This window comes from Nymphalis io, chromosome 25 (genome assembly GCF_905147045.1).
Source record: "Nymphalis io chromosome 25, ilAglIoxx1.1, whole genome shotgun sequence".
NCBI classification, from domain to species: domain Eukaryota; kingdom Metazoa; phylum Arthropoda; class Insecta; order Lepidoptera; family Nymphalidae; genus Nymphalis; species Nymphalis io.
In genome coordinates this window covers 6,183,706-6,198,103 of record NC_065912.1, presented here as the reverse complement: position 1 = coordinate 6,198,103, position 14,398 = coordinate 6,183,706, and the positions used below count along the sequence as shown (strand labels likewise).

Genomic DNA, 14,398 nt, shown 5'->3' with positions numbered 1-14,398 from the left:
TAAATGCTAGTAGATTGGTCGAATTCGAATAAAAAGTATTTTTAAATTGTTCAGTCATTAAGCTACACACACGCTAAGCGTAATAAAGTGAAAAAGTCTATTTGCTTTTTGTTACAAATGTCCCGCAATTAATTTTATTAAATATTGCACGACATACATACTAACTTCCTATACTAGATAATCGGTCACAGTCTACATTAAACTCAACAAACTTCAATCCACACATACAAAGCGACTTAAATATTTACGCACTCACACATACAACTTAAACACATAATTGGTGAGTTTGTTATTTGTAAATCGAAGAGTGATACAGTTGTTAATAGGTTGGGGTAGTCAAAGAGTTGTATTGGAAGTGTATTTGTTTCCGTCCCTGTCGCGTGATTCACGGCCGACTACATTGCGTTGTGTTCCGCAAAACTTCGGAAGCATTACAATAGCGTATTTAAACGCCTATATTTAATACAATTGTATTTATTTCTAATGGGAACCATCCTTTGGCGCGCTTTGGGAGTAAGACCGACTCGTATGCCGTGACATGACGGCATGCGCTCTTTTGCGCCGTCGCGCGTCGTCGTCTTCCCTCTTTGCGTTAGAAGCCCTTGTCTGTGCGTGGCACGGACGTACATACTTCGACGCTTAATATTATTATAAATATAAGAATTATATATTTATTTTAGTAACGATTTTTTATTTTTTTATTTAATAATTATTTCAAGAACCATCTGAAATCTGTCTGATTGTCATGAGTCTGGGTGTAATTATCTATATAAGTATGTATTTACAAAAGAAAAGTAGTATATGTAGTATATAAATTGTCTGGTTACCATACAACAAGCTCTGCTGAGCTTGGGATCAGATGGCCGTGTGTGAATAATGTCCCAGGATATTATTATTATTATTAATTTCAATGTTTCGAATCTACCAGGCGCCCCGTGATTGCCACATTTTATTAAATTTATATTAATGGTAGTAGGACTTTTTACAAGTCCGTCTGGATAGGTACCACCCACTCATCACATATTCTATCACCAAACAGCAATACTTAATATTTTTGAGAAGGGTGAGTGAGCCAGTATAACTACAGGCACAAGGGTCATAACATCTTAGTTCCTAAGGTTGATGGAGCATTGGTGATAAGGAATGCTAAACGTTCTTACACCAATGTATATGGGCGACGACAAACCATCATGTGACCCATATGTCTGTACAGTTACTTATATTATCAAAACAAACTTAATGAGTTGGTATGGTAGCCTTTCAAGTGTATTAGTCAGCGCGAGGCTTCCCAACCCTGAGAATGAGCCATGAGCTACCCCATATCCACTCATGGATTATGTGATATATAGTATATGATTGTTTGTGTAAAGAAAATACCAGCATACATCACTTATTTAACGCTGGAAAAACGCATTACGCGTTTCCACCACGGGAACAGCGGGGGATATGTGGGGCTCGCTATTACCCACTAAAAAACCAGCGGTACCATTTTCGTCTTAACGAGAAGCGCCACGGGATCGTTTGCGCATGCCATCGTGGCGCTCTGGCACCAGCTTACAGCCCTTCAACAAGTAGTATTAGGATCCTGAATAAATTCTCGCTATTTTTTAACAAAATAAATGTTTTATTTAATAAAAAAGTAATAATATTTATACAAATATTTTCGCTTTTAAAGACGTTAGTGTGAAATTATTTAGTCGTGCCAGTTAATCATTTTTGATAACGAAAGTAAATAAAGTAAAAAAATAATTTACTTATTAGCACCTAAGCGAGTCAATATATATATTTTATTTATGATTCACAAGCATGTCAGATTTAAGTATATATATATTTTTTAATATGGTTCACTGAATTAGATATATAACTAAGATTATATATAATACTTACTATAATAATACTTTACATACTTGTCTGTGCTTACATACAGTCTCGTAAAAACAATTTCCGCATTTGAAACAAAAAATAAAGGCACCACTAATTTAAAAAAAATCTCCACGGCGGGGAATCGAACCCCGGTCTCCCGCGTGACAGGCGGGGATACTGACCACTATACTACCGAGGACCTATTGTAACACGCAAATTTTTGGGACTGTTTTTAAATTATATATGATATGAGCATATTAGTTGCAACCGATTGTTTACGTACGTGAATTCAATTGTCAACATTGACAGTGCCAACTGTAGGATTGAAAATGTCTTTCGTACCTGCAGTTCACACTGACAAACTAAAAATAATGATGTTTGCCGATAGACGAACAGCTGACGAATGGGTGGAGATAGCCAATGAGCTTTTGTACAAGTAAATTTATTTTTATAATTTCCAAATTACTAATGTTACGAAGAAAAAAAATATCTTAAATTTTGTTTAAAATTTTGCATAATGATTCTAAATATACAATTAGTATTTTTTGAGCACATAACCAGGGCCACTGCAAGTTTTAGGAACATGAAATATATCTAATATCGTATCGATCTCAAACAATGAGAGCCGAGATGGCCCAGTGCCTAAAACACATGAATCTTGCGAAGATTACGTGTTCAAACCCGAACAAGCACTTTGTTTTAATATGCTTAATTTGTGCTTATACATCTCGTGCTCGCCGCTGAAGAAAAACATCGTGAGGAAAACTACACGTGTCAGATGAAAATCTGCCCCATGTGTATCCTCTCACCCGCTTTGGATCGTGAAATAAGCCATAATAGACTTTTGACGTATAATATTACTGGTGGTAGGGCTTTGTGCAAGCTCGTCTGGGTAGGTACCACCCACTCATCAGATATTCTACCGCAAAACAGCAATACTTGATATTGTTGTGTTCCGGTTTGAAGGGTGAGTGAGCCAGTGTAATTACAGGCACAAGGGACATAAAATCTTAGTTCCCAAGGTTGGTGGCGCATTGGCTATAAGCGATGGTTGACATTTCTTACAATGCCAATGTCTAAGGGCGTTTGGTGACCACTTACCATCAGGTGGCCCATATGCTCGTCCACCTTCCTATTCTATAAAAAAAAAATATATGAAATGATAATATGATGTTTGTTAGTCAATACAACAATATAATTATTTAATATTCTTTAAATGATTTGTAGTCCGAATTAGGTTTTTAAGAGAAACAAACATTGGAATTGCTAAAAAATTAAAGGTTTTTTTCCTTTTTTGACAGGAAAACATAATATATCGAGCGGGTCACTTATTATTTTCATAATAAACAATAATTTTCATTACTAACTGTGACATCAATTTAAGTTTTTTATAAATTCGTTAAAATCAATTATATCGGTTTAATTTTTAGTGAATAAGACATGACACATATGCATTGTTGACGTAACTATTATAACAATATATTTATTATGACACTAACTAGATAATATATTTCTTTAAATTTATATTTTTCTGGACATCTCCGTAACAGCCTGTGAATGTCCCACTGCTGGGCTAAAGGCCTCCTCTCCTCTTTTTGAGGAGAAGGTTTGGAGCTTATTCCACCACGCTGCTCCAATGCGGGTTGGTAGAATTCACATGTGGCAGAATTTCAGTGAAATTAGACACATGCAGGTTTCCTCACGATGTTTTCCTTCACCGTAAAGCACAAGATGAATTATAATCACAAATTAAGCACATGAAAATTCAGTGGTGCTTGCCCGGGTTTGAACCCACGATCATCGGTTAATAATACTATATACTGGACATATATACTGGACATCTAATATCATATAAAACAAATCATTGTCACTTTCTCAAAGTCACTGATATTGTGTGTTCATTATCACTCTATTAGTATGTCGGCTTGATGAAAGGCCGCAGACCCGGAGGTCCTGGGTTCAATAAAAAGTTATTCGGTTTTTCTGTCAGAAAATTCTCAATATCAGCTCGGAGTCTGGAAGTTCGAAGTGTGTTATCCCGTGTCTCGGAAAGCATGTAAAGCCGTTGGTCCTGCGCCTGAACTCTTTTCGGTCGTGTCGGATTGCCGTCCCATCGGATTATGAGAGTTAGGGAATAGAGAGTGCACCTGTGTTCGCGCACACACTTGTGCACTATAATATTTCCTGCGTATTTGGCTAATCTCTCTTGCTATTGGCCGCCGTGGCCGAAATCGGTCTGGAGAACATCATTAGTATGTTGGGCAGTTTAAAAAAAACTATAGTACTACTAGCTGCTCAGCGCTGTTCACTCGTGTCAAAAGTAACCGCTTTGCTTCCGTGGGTCGTTGCGTTGTTTTATTTTATTGAATTGAGGCAGGCAGATTGGCAAGTGGATTGGTGGTTGTCAACACCGCCCATTCATTAGCATTATAAGAAATATTAACCACCCCTTACATCGTTAATAAGACACCGACCTCGATACCTTAGATCTTACGTCTGATGTGTCTGTAATTTCACTGGTTCACTCACCCTACAATTTTTATACAACTAAGTATTGCTGCTTGGTGGTACCGACCACTTGCACAAAGCCTTACCACCAATTAAAGCTTCGTATTTAACATTTCTTAATGAATTGGCTATTTAACGCATTTTTTTTTTCAATTTGGAAGATAGATCCTGAAACTAGCGTAATCAAACAAACTCTTAATTTTTTTTACGCTAGGATGTTTTTTTTACACTAACCTTTCCTAAACATAATATCCTATTTAAAACGAAAATTATGAAAGTATTGATTATAATAAGTTATGTATTATAGGATATATATAGGACACTTATTGATACATGGGCATATATTAAAATATATATAACAAATTATATGTATTCAGTATCGGCCTTACTTATAAACATTGTTAAGAAATTTTGTGTCTTTTTCTTTCAATGTCGAATCAATAATGACAGAAAAAGAGAAATCACTGATTAACAAAACCGTCGCTAAAGGTTTCTAAGTAAGGCGGTTATATTTTTGTTGTTACTAAATTTGTAATATGGAATTTTGTTACCACATATTATATTTTTTTTTATACATAAATGTTGTTGGTGATTGTTTTTTTTTTAAGAATCACAGCAATGCGTACCTTTTAAAAGAATTTCCAATTTTCCTATTTACCCCTTTAATTAAACGAAAAGCTAACACAAGTTAGAAGTGGGAATGACAATAGTCAAAGGGTTCAGGTCGAGTCTGTGACTTTTAGATCGCAAGGCATCTCGTAAACCACTGCACTATTGACGCTTAAATAATACATAAATAAAGTTTAAATAAATAAACATTATAAAAATTGACAACAACGCTATCACCCATTTGTACCAATTGAAATCCTGGGTGGTGTAAATTAAATCCTAGGTCAGGTATTATCTGTCGCACCCCGATTTCCACCCCGTCCGGGAGTGGACTGTAGTGTTTCTGACGCCTGATATAAAGGAATCATTATAGCTATGCATATAATATGGCTTACATAACTATAAAAAATATTATTCTAAAAGTATTACTTAATAAATTATATTTACCAATACCATCCCCATACTTTACTTAAGTCACAAGTGATTGAACTGTTTACATTCTCATTTTTTGGCAACTGACATCTCTGTCCAACGATTTGTCGGTGACAAAAAAATAGCTTTGAAATAATGACAACATTATAACGACATGACAAATTAGATAGTAAGGTTTTAGAAAATTGGACGATTCGAATGATACTCCGAGTACCGTCCATTAGCGGAAGAAGCGGTGCGTACGCAGAAACAAAGGCATTCTTATTTTTGACGATATTATTTCACCCTAACGGAATTACTACCAAGACAAGGTAGGTTCCGCGAGACCGTCCGACCGTGAATAGTCTGGAAAAACGCAAGTTTATACTTACACATGTATAAATATAACGTCTTCGAACGATAGTGATTCAGTTTTGCGCGATCGCTTGATACAAAATGGTGGACTAAGGAGGGGTGCGATAATAGGCACAACTAATAAACGTAACATTACAAGAAAGTGACGCGAGGACAGTTGTATAACCAGTGACGCGTTGCTAATTAAACAGGTGATAAATAATCAGTCATCATGAAGTACCATATGAGATTAAAATGTCAGACGATAGTGGTATTGTGTTACGCTGTCTTATCAACAGCTGATCAGGAATATGATAATAATCTTACGAAACTTTGGTCGATGTCCAGTGCCTCGAATAGTGATGGTTCAGCAGTTTTAAATGTGACCAGTGCTTCAATTGTGATACCTTCGAATTACAATAGTGACCCAATTATCACTAGAACATCGAGAGCACCGCAAAATTTCAAACCATATGCGTTCCGACCCCGGGCGATACCACTGAAAAAAATCGAACAGCCATCCAAGGATAAGAGTGTTTATTACACACAAGATAACAAATATAAAACTGAGATACTGTTCCCCGGTAATTACTTCACAATTCCCACAGAGAAAAGTATTGATGAAACAAAAAGTTCCTCGTATAACCTCTTAAGTGGTGCACAGTTCGAACCGAAAGCGATACCTTTGTTAAGGAGCCAGGGTTTTGAGAAGCGATCGCTGGATGTCAATGTAGAACCGATTGAAGACAAGTCTGATGAGATTCCGGATCAACAAGCGTCGAGGAGATCATTGTCATGTAAGATTTGCAGGAAATTATGATTTCTGCTATATTTTGTACTTTTAAATATATATTTATTTAAATATTAAGGCTTCTTATCAATTCATTATATACAAATATCGTTACTTACGATGTAAATAGAGAAAACTTAATTGAAAAACCATAACGGTAAGTTAAAGTAAGGCACCGTCGTAAATATTGAAAATATTAACGGCATCTCTATTATTACCATCCATTATAGCTTCACCGTCAAACGCTGTTCTCTGAACCGCAGAAACCTTAAATTTCATCGATTCAAACTTGTAATCTTTTCCGCTTGTGGACAGTAAAATGTAAATATATATTACGAATTACAACTGTATCGCGTGTTATCATTGTATCGTCACGCAACAATGCAATGAACTTTGTCATACCATTTAAGTTTTTTATCGTTTTCATTTTCGGTTCCTCGTTTCGTTTGGAAAATTGATTAATAAATATGTTGCATTTAATGAATAGTTTCAACATTTACATTATCATGCATGAGTAACTCATACTGAAGTGCACTAATTACTAACTAACTAAGCCGAGATGGCCCTGTGGTAAGAACGCGTGAATCTTAACCGATGATCGTGGGTTCAAACCCGGGCAAGCACCACTGAATTTTCATGTGCTTAATTTGTGATTATAATTCATCTCGTGCTTTACGGTGAAGGAAAACATCGTGAGGAAACCTGCATGTGTCTAATTTCACTGAAATTCTGCCACATGTGAATTCTACCAACCCGCATTGGAGCAGCGTGGTGGAATAAGCTCCAAACCTTATCCTCAAAAAGAGGAGAGGAGGCCTTTAGCCCAGCAGTGGGACATTCACAGGCTGTTACGGAAGTGCACTAATTGCGTTTGTTCGTTAAACGTTGTGTTAACTAGTGAGTTAACTATTCGTTTTCGCTGTGTTTATTAGTGAAATCTAAGCATATTTTATTATTCTACATCAAATTGAACGCACTTAAATGCAATTATATGTTGATATGTAAGGTTATTACATCTATTTAGGATATCATAACCTGCTTTACATAGTGAATTCAATTTAAATTTTATATTATTTACAATTTTAAGTTACGTTTGCAATATTAATATTGCTTAGAATACAGTTATTACGTTAACTAGTCTAAGAATGAGATTATAGTTTTATGATCGAAAATTAGAAAAATAGAAAAACGAAAGACGACTTTCTATAAAAACATTGCGTTCGTGGTTATCTGAATCGAGAATAAGAAAAATTGTTTCTTTAATTAGTAAATTATTCTCTCAAAGTATGGTTCGTTTTTAAATTGATTAATTAACCGTCTAGTTAGATATCTTTATTTACACTTAATTAATCATCTTAAAAAGAAGCATTAGAAAAGTTAGCGTTCTTAAATACATTTTAGTAGATTTTAATTAATATGAATTACCAATATATATCAATGGTTCAATTATAATTGCAGATATCTTAGGAGCTGAAGAAGACGAAGACAGTAATGAAGATGATGGCGAATACGAAGAAGAAGATGATTCGTTACTCCAAAAGGAAGGGAACATCCACTTGAAGCACAAGAAAAAGCATAAAATAAAGAAAGTGAAGAAATATTCCAAATACATGATGCCCTTACTTCTCGCGTACAAATTGAAATACTTTGCGCTGGTACCCGTTATGATAGGTGGTTTGATCCTTTTAGTAGGAGCTACAGGTCTTGCTGGTTTCTTCTTTGCCTTGTTTGCAGCTGTTATGGGCTTGCAAAAGGGGGGATATTAAGTATTAGATTTAGAAGTCGACGTTCTCGCAGATGCCATCAGATTTAGCTAGATGTTTTAATAAAATAATTACTGTTAGATTTTTAACGACGTCATAGCCCACTGCTGGACTATAAGACCTTCTCACCCTTTCGATGAGAAGGCTTTAGACTATTGTACTTTATCAATTTGTTTGATTTAAAATCGCAACTAACTAAGTATTCACTAAGTAATTGCAACACATTTTTATTTTTAATTGTATCGTTTATTTTCTTTTTTATTATCAGTCTCAAAACTTTTGTAAATATAATTCGCTAATTAAGTAATATAAAATAATTTTAAGTTATTTATTTGATAATTAATTTATTTATTACTTTTTATGTAGCGAAATAAACGAATGAAAAGGTTTTTTATACAGTTACCATTAAATTATGTATACGATTGGTACTATAATTTTTAAACATATTTTTTTAAATAATATAATATTAAACAATATTCATGTTTTGGTTCGTTGTTTTGAATTACAAAAAACGACATATTATTGATATAATACTATTAAAGATTATGTTTGAACCGGTTGCTTTTATGATTTAGGCAATGAAAACACAATTATAACCCCTCACAGTTTAATACAAATATGAGTTTTATTATTACAAATTCTAAAATAAGTCGAGTTTTATTTGTTTGTGCTTTGATTAGTAAACATAAATAATATTGTATATAAAAAGTAACAGCCTGTGAATGTCTCACTGTTGGGCTAAGGCCTCCTCTCCTTTTTTTGAGGAGAAGATTTACTGGTGGTAGGGCTTTGTGCAAGCTCGTCTGGGTAGGTACCACCTACTCATCAGATATTCTACCGCAAAACAGCAATACTTGATATTGTTGTGTTCCGGTTTGAAGGGTGAGTGAGCCAGTGTAATTACAGGCACAAGGGACATAAAATCTTAGTTCCCAAGGTTGGTGGCGCATTGGCTATAAGCGATGGTTGACATTTCTTACAATGCCAATGTCTAAGGGCGTTTGGTGACCACTTACCATCAGGTGGCCCATATGCTCGTCCTCCTTCCTATTCTATAAAAAAAAAAAAAAAACAAAAAAAAAAGGTTTGGAGCTTATTCTACCACGCTGCTTCAATGCAGGTTGGTGAAGTACACATGTGACAGAATTTTAGTGAAATTAGACACATGCAGGTTTTCTCACGATGTTTTCCTTCACCGTCAAGCACAAGATGAATTATAAACACAAATTAAGAACATGAAAAATCAGTAGTGCTTGAACCCACGATCATCGGTTAAGATTGACGCGTTCTGACCACTAGGCCATCTCGGCTTTTTTATAAATTCAATTTATAATTGTTTTTGTGTATTGTAATTTTTCTAAATCTTGAACAATAATTCAAACGACTAAACTAGATCGGAGCCTTAGTAGCTAATCATATTTTTCTTGGTTTGCAAACGGTAATTATTTACTTCTTAAATATAATATTACACATCTAACTAATGTTAATTGGTAGGGCTTTGTGCAAGCCCGTCTGGGTAGGTACCACCCACTCATCAGATATTCTACCGCAAAACAGCAATACTTGATATTGTTGTGTTCCGGTTTGAAGGGTGAGTGAGCCAGTGTAATTACAGGCACAAGGGACATAAAATCTTAGTTCCCAAGGTTGGTGGCGCATTGGCTATAAGCAATGGTTGACATTTCTTGCAATGCCAATGTCTAAGGGCGTTTGGTGACTACTTACCATCAGGTGCCCCATATGCTCGTCCACTTTCCTATTCTATAAAAAAAATAAAAAATAATGTACTTAAAATATACCTTCTGTTTATGTGCATTTGACACAATAATTCCCTCTGTTATCATTAAAGGCGAACTTTCATTTACGACAGTAGTTTGACAATTATGTTAACGTTAGCCATTATAATTAGTCTAAAAACTACATACGCTTTGAACTCATTAAACACTATAAAAGTCAAGAGAAAAATTTCATTACTGTCATATAAAAACTTACTATCTAGAGAAATACACGTAGATAAGTAAAAATAAATAGTTCGACCAGTTTAAGCCATTACAATAAAAATGATAGAACCTGAAATCATTTTCGATAGAGCGAATAATATCGAAATTTTAAAAAGCGATCCTTTTTTTAATTTTGATATGCACAAGAATAGTATCGTCAGTCCAACAGAACCGTTATCGCGGTATGATGGTGGTGAATTCGGAAGGTCATTTGCAGGTAACGTAATGGATTTTTTAATTTAACAAAGGCAGGCAAATGGGTTACATGATCGCAAACCATTTCTACCGCGCATAGACATTAGTACTGTAAGAAATTTTAACCATCCATTACATCGCCAATGGGCCAACAATCTTGCGACCTATCTTGTGCCTATAGTTATAATGGCTCACACACGCTTAAAACTGGAACTGTGTTCCAGTGGAGCTTGCTCACAGCAAGTCAAAGTAATGTAAGATCAATGCTTTATTTATCATTAAGTAAAATTTATTGCAGTTTTAAGTAACAACTTATACGTAGTTTTTCTTTATACTACCTTATATACCTTTGAAACTGCATATATTTACAATTATGAACGAATTATATATTAAATTATTTGTCATCATTAATTTAAAAAAACATAACAGTACAATGTTTACGCTTACGTTTTTATATATCTGTGATATCACCGTAAATAAAAAAAAAACGATTTGATTTACGGGTGATATTTAGACCATGTCTCATAATATACTCCGATTGTGTCCTAAGTCGAGACGCGTTCTCGCAGGACGTGTGTCATTCTGAGCTCTCGCTTGGGCTGCTATTTTTAAAGTACTCGATACATTGTGATGCTGACGCTGATATAGCGTCTAAAATTCATACAACATGTCAAATTGTAGAAATTTTAGATGTTTCTAGTTTTGACATATTTTTTATTTTATATTAATATGATACTATATATTATATTCGAGTTTGTATTTCTTCTTAAGTTCGATGTTGAAATTTCTGACTTCTTTTGGTTAATTATTTATAATTTAACATCAAAAAGATAGAATGAGCATTAAACAGTGATGTCTTAATAAGATATGATATTCATTTGATTTTAGATATGAAAATCTCAACATTACCAAAACTAGAAGAAAACCTTTTCCAACAATCAAGCAACAAGAACACAGATAGATCCATTGGAAAGAGCCATAGGAAAACGAAACACAAATTCAAGAAGTGTATTTACAAATTGTTTAAAGGAAAAAAGAAAAAACATAAATTCTTAAAACGAATGATGTCAATATTTTTAGGACTTTTGGTAGCTAAAAGTCTTTTTATACCTATTGTTTTAAAAGCGCTAGCTTTGTTAGCGGTTAAAGGTAAACGGGAATTGACTTTGTAAAAGATTAGCATCTTTTTATTTATTTCTCTTTCGTCATATTTTATTTTAGCTCCACTTAATGTTATTAAGAAAAAAGTAAATAACAGCCTGTAATACTCCAACTTTTTTTTTAATATATAGTCGGACAAGCATATGGGCCACCTGACGGTAAATGGTCACCAACGCCCATAGACATTGGCTTTGTGAGAAATGGTAACCATCGCTTACATCGCCAATACCAACAAGTGACCCAATCACTTGGCTGCCTTACTAAAATAAATTCAAAAACAAAACCAGAACATGATTAATATTCTTAAACTAGACTACCTAAATCTCCATGAATACTGAATTACACGTTATCTAATAAATTAAAAAGAAGGTTTTAGAAGGTTTATTTTTTTCGTTATATTTTAATTGTCCTTTTTAGGTTTAATGCTTGGATTTTTCTCCACTGTAATGACATCAGTGTTAAGTCTGAAGGGCATGTTCAGTCATCATTATGGACATCGAAACAGAAAGGATGATGGAAAAACACGCGTCGAAATAGTTCATATACCAGGAAAAGATGACAATGTGTATTATGAGAGACCATTTAGGAGGAACTTGGTAGCAAATTCTTTTAATAAAAAGCTGTGATGCAATATTATTGGTCTTTTATTTTGATGTTAAATTTATATATGATAAATTAATTATAATACCATCCGCCCTCGGCTTCACCAGCGTGTGAGGAGGACGTTAGGCACCTGTACCTATAATAATGATCAATTGACTCTATATATTTAAGCGAAATACCACTCATCACGTGATCTTCTATATCCGCCTGATTGAATTGAAATTTCTTCAGTTTTTTGTTTTATAAATTATAGGTAGGTTGACGAGCAAATGGGCCACCTTATGGTATGTGGTCACCAACGCCCATAGACATTGGCAATGTTAGAAATGTTCACCATCGCTTACATCGCCAATGCGCCACCAACCTTGGAAACTAAGATGTAATGTCACTAGCTACACACCCTTCAAACCGGAACATGACAATACCAAGTACTGCTGTTTTGCGGTAGAATATCGGATGAGTGGGTGGTATCTACCGAAACGAGCTTGCACAAAGTCCTACCACCAGTAAAAGCCCCGACGTAGGCGCTCACTCAGAACAGATTTTACGCAAATCCTATATAGTAGTTGAATAAAGCATAAAGTGCAACAAATAAACACTGAAATATATAATATTAGTTGGTTTTATAGTATAGTGACTTCATTCCCATTAATTAAAAAATAACTCTTATCTGTGTGTCATCTAATTATATCTTTTAAAATGTTTTTTTAAGTTTATTTAATACAAATACATGTTAATAGATCTTATATAGCGTTTCTACTACATTATATTCATTAGTATTTCTTGAATCTTTAAGTTCCGTGATTTGAATGCCTGTTGCACAGTTGGCATTGACCCTGCCTTACGCTCTGGAATTGCGAATTTGATTCTCACCACGAGTCTCGTGTATGTATTATGTATGCAAAAATGTATTCAAAAATTATTTATGTAAATATGTATGTATATCAGTCAAATGTTACCTATACCACAGGCAATAAATCTACCTTAGGAACAGTCGATGCAGCGTGTATTAAAAAAATAATTTTAACAAAAAAAATATCTGTTAGATATTAACATTCAAAATTTGTTTTTCAATAATATTTGATTGTATTCAATATAATGATAATATATCATAGCTCGGTCTTTCAGTTTATGTTTATTGTTACTTTACTCGATAGATTGTAACCTCTTATCAAAAAATTAATTATTTAATGCTGACATAATTCAATATTTCAAACGTTAATATAGATATAGTTATATATGTTTAGTAGTATATAATTATATGATTTCTTTTGGAGTTGTAAACTAAATTTAAGAATACAAATATGTATAACAGTAATATATTTCGTAAGTCACAATATACTCATCACATATCTGGTTGGTTTAGCTTTGTATTTTGTTGTACTATAATATTAAAATGTCTTAATAGATACTAGTTACTGAATATTACATCTATCTTCATAGAACTGCGCGCTAAATGGGTTATCAAGGGCCATAGTGCTTTCAGCTATTTTATCTCTAACTTTATCAGACACAGTGTAAATACCGCCGACCATTTTTCTGACACCGCGCACGATGAAGCCTCGGGGATTGTGTTTGTGGAAAAACGCCTTCATTCGTCTTTGACGTAACATCATTTTCCTTTTGATTGGATGTGGTCTACTGAATACAGATCTCTTTTTCTTAGGGAAGATTCTCCTTTTCCGTCTCGCCATTACTTTTATTCAATAAATGATCTTACTTTCGTGGGCTTGTCACGCTTGCGGAATCGACATTTTCTGTGATCAAAACAGCATTTGTATGGCTGATGTTTTAATAGAATGATATTATTTTTTTATATTACATTTTTTTGTAGATTTTGGTGATGTCAAAGTAATGAAATGTCATTTTTATATTATTCTTTAAATTTATTCGGTGGATAGTAGGTTATTGAACCTTTTTGTTTCGATGATTCATGAAAATGCCTGTCATCTTCTTTCCAAATTAAATTATATCCTTCTTGTTTGTTAATAAGATGGATATTATTTAATTTGTAATGTCAAGTGTCGTTTTACAAGAAAAAGTTTAATGAACGGGCTAATGGGCGTTGGTGACCGCTTACCATCAGATGTGTTAAGCATCTTCTACCAAACTGTTTACAATATAAAATTAAAATATATATG

At 34.0% G+C, this 14,398-nt stretch overlaps 1 protein-coding gene and 1 non-coding gene across 2 annotated transcripts; one reads left to right on the top strand and one right to left on the bottom strand.

Moving 5' to 3' along the window:
* Positions 1-1,990: 1,990 nt before the first annotated feature.
* Positions 1,991-2,062, bottom strand: Trnad-guc (transfer RNA aspartic acid (anticodon GUC)). Its single transcript has one exon. It is a non-coding gene; the product is annotated as a tRNA-Asp (tRNA).
* Positions 2,063-5,977: 3,915 nt separating this feature from the next.
* On the top strand, positions 5,978-8,402 carry LOC126778049 (uncharacterized). The gene is made up of 2 exons (XM_050501396.1): positions 5,978-6,542; positions 7,994-8,402. The coding sequence occupies exons 1-2, from the start codon at positions 5,978-5,980 to the stop codon at positions 8,299-8,301; spliced, it is 873 nt and encodes a 290-aa protein (XP_050357353.1). The 3' UTR covers positions 8,302-8,402.
* Positions 8,403-14,398: the final 5,996 nt, after the last annotated feature.

Coding starts and splice junctions, on each gene's coding strand:
- LOC126778049 (XM_050501396.1), top strand. CDS start 5,978: ATGAAGTACCATATGAGATTAAAATGTCAGACGATAGTGGTATTGTGT. Junction 6,543..7,993: donor GTCGAGGAGATCATTGTCAT/GTAAGATTTGCA, acceptor TTATAATTGCAG/ATATCTTAGGAGCTGAAGAA.